Source organism: Phragmites australis, chromosome 11, assembly GCF_958298935.1.
Source record: "Phragmites australis chromosome 11, lpPhrAust1.1, whole genome shotgun sequence".
Lineage (NCBI taxonomy): Eukaryota > Viridiplantae > Streptophyta > Magnoliopsida > Poales > Poaceae > Phragmites > Phragmites australis.
Genome location: NC_084931.1, coordinates 4,842,828 through 4,844,364, shown reverse-complemented (window position 1 = coordinate 4,844,364; position 1,537 = coordinate 4,842,828). Strand labels below are relative to the sequence as shown.

Genomic DNA, 1,537 nt, shown 5'->3' with positions numbered 1-1,537 from the left:
GCGTAATTAATTGTTTGAGCTTTGAGAACAGATTATATAAAGTACTAAGAGTTTATTTATTTTAAGTTACAGATTACATACTGTAATCATAATTTGCAAACTGAAATAAATATGCTCTCAGACTTAGAAGAGAACCCTCTCCTAAATATAAATCATAAACTGTAAAATACAGAGACATGCCAATATACTCTAATAGTTATTGTTTGTAAAATTCAATAGTTACACTTTGCACATTACAACATAAGTTGATCAAACATTTCTAGCAAACAAGTCTGATGTACATTTCAGCTTTGTTATCATCAAACACAATTCGGTATGGGATTACTGTAAGATGGAATGCTCACGTCGGAATTCATTCTTATCGTTACGGTAGCCAAGAGCATTCAAGAGCTCAGTTAGAGCCTCTCAATCCAGATTTGTCAAGCTGTAATTCAATAAGGTTCTGGTCTTAGACTCTGTTTGTTTCAGATTATAAAAGCTGGATTGTGATCAAAATTTAAAAACTGAAATAAACAGTTGGATTGTAAAAGCTAGATTCTGATCACAATCCAAAAACTGAAACAAACAGCTGGTTGGAAAAACTGAATTGTTACTTCCAACACATAGATTGTAACAATCCAACAATCTGTCTTCCACCAAATTGTAATAATCCACGATCCAGTTTTTACGATTTAGATTTTACAATCTAATTTCTTACAATCCATAATTCATAAGCTGCTTTTCACAATCTACAGACCTTATTATGGTGGACCAACCGAGGGTCTGCCGGACCCAGCCTCACTTTTTCCACCCTTAAGCCAGATATTGTCAAAGTATCAGAACAGATGCGAAGAAAATGACGAGCAATTCCTAGCTTCCGTCCTACACCAATTCGTCACCAGCGCCAATCTTCTTGTCGAAGCCCTTCCCGTCTCCGCCGCCGCCGCCGTCGTCGTCCTCCAAGACACGGTACCCTTGATCCTTGCAAACCACTAAGAGATAGAAACCAACGAGCACGACGAACGAAGTCATGCTCCAGACGACGATCACGAGGGCGGCGGGCATGATCAGCGACACCCGGTGAGCTAACGCGCAGCTGAGGGCGGTGGAAAGCGCCCACACGGCGAGCTGCAGCCGCCGTCTTTCTTCCCCTCCGGCCGGAGAGGGCGGCGGAGGCAGCCGCTCGGCCCGCGGGAGGCACCAGAAGAGCGCGGCGAGATCGGCGTAGGCGAGGACGACGAACGCCAGGTCCCAGGGCCTGTCGCGCACCCGGCGCGCCGTCTGTACCAAGCTGTACGCAAGGAAGATCCAGCAGCTGGCTAACCGGCCGTCGAGAGCCAGAGTCATTGCGCGTCCGTCGTCTTTCGCCGGCTGGTCGGGGTCATCCGACGAGCGTGCCGATTGCGAGGCTTGAGTGCCCTTGCGATCAGCAGCGGCGGCCATGGACAGACACAGGATCGCAGGAACTGAGCTCGATCGGAATGCAGCGAGCTGCAGCAGCGCGAACCAAACGATCGAGAGAAAGATTTTCCTAAGCTACCTAGCTAGCCAGATGGTG

At 47.2% G+C, this 1,537-nt stretch overlaps 1 protein-coding gene across 1 annotated transcript; it reads right to left on the bottom strand.

Moving 5' to 3' along the window:
• Positions 1-250: 250 nt before the first annotated feature.
• Positions 251-1,537, bottom strand: LOC133885387 (uncharacterized). The gene has a single exon (XM_062325100.1). It carries the CDS (start codon positions 1,420-1,422, stop codon positions 862-864), a length of 561 nt encoding a protein of 186 aa, XP_062181084.1. The 5' UTR covers positions 1,423-1,537; the 3' UTR covers positions 251-861.

What these genes read in the sequence shown, in the direction of transcription:
- LOC133885387 (XM_062325100.1), bottom strand. Translation starts at nt 1,422, where the DNA reads ATGGCCGCCGCTGCTGATCGCAAGGGCACTCAAGCCTCGCAATCGGCA.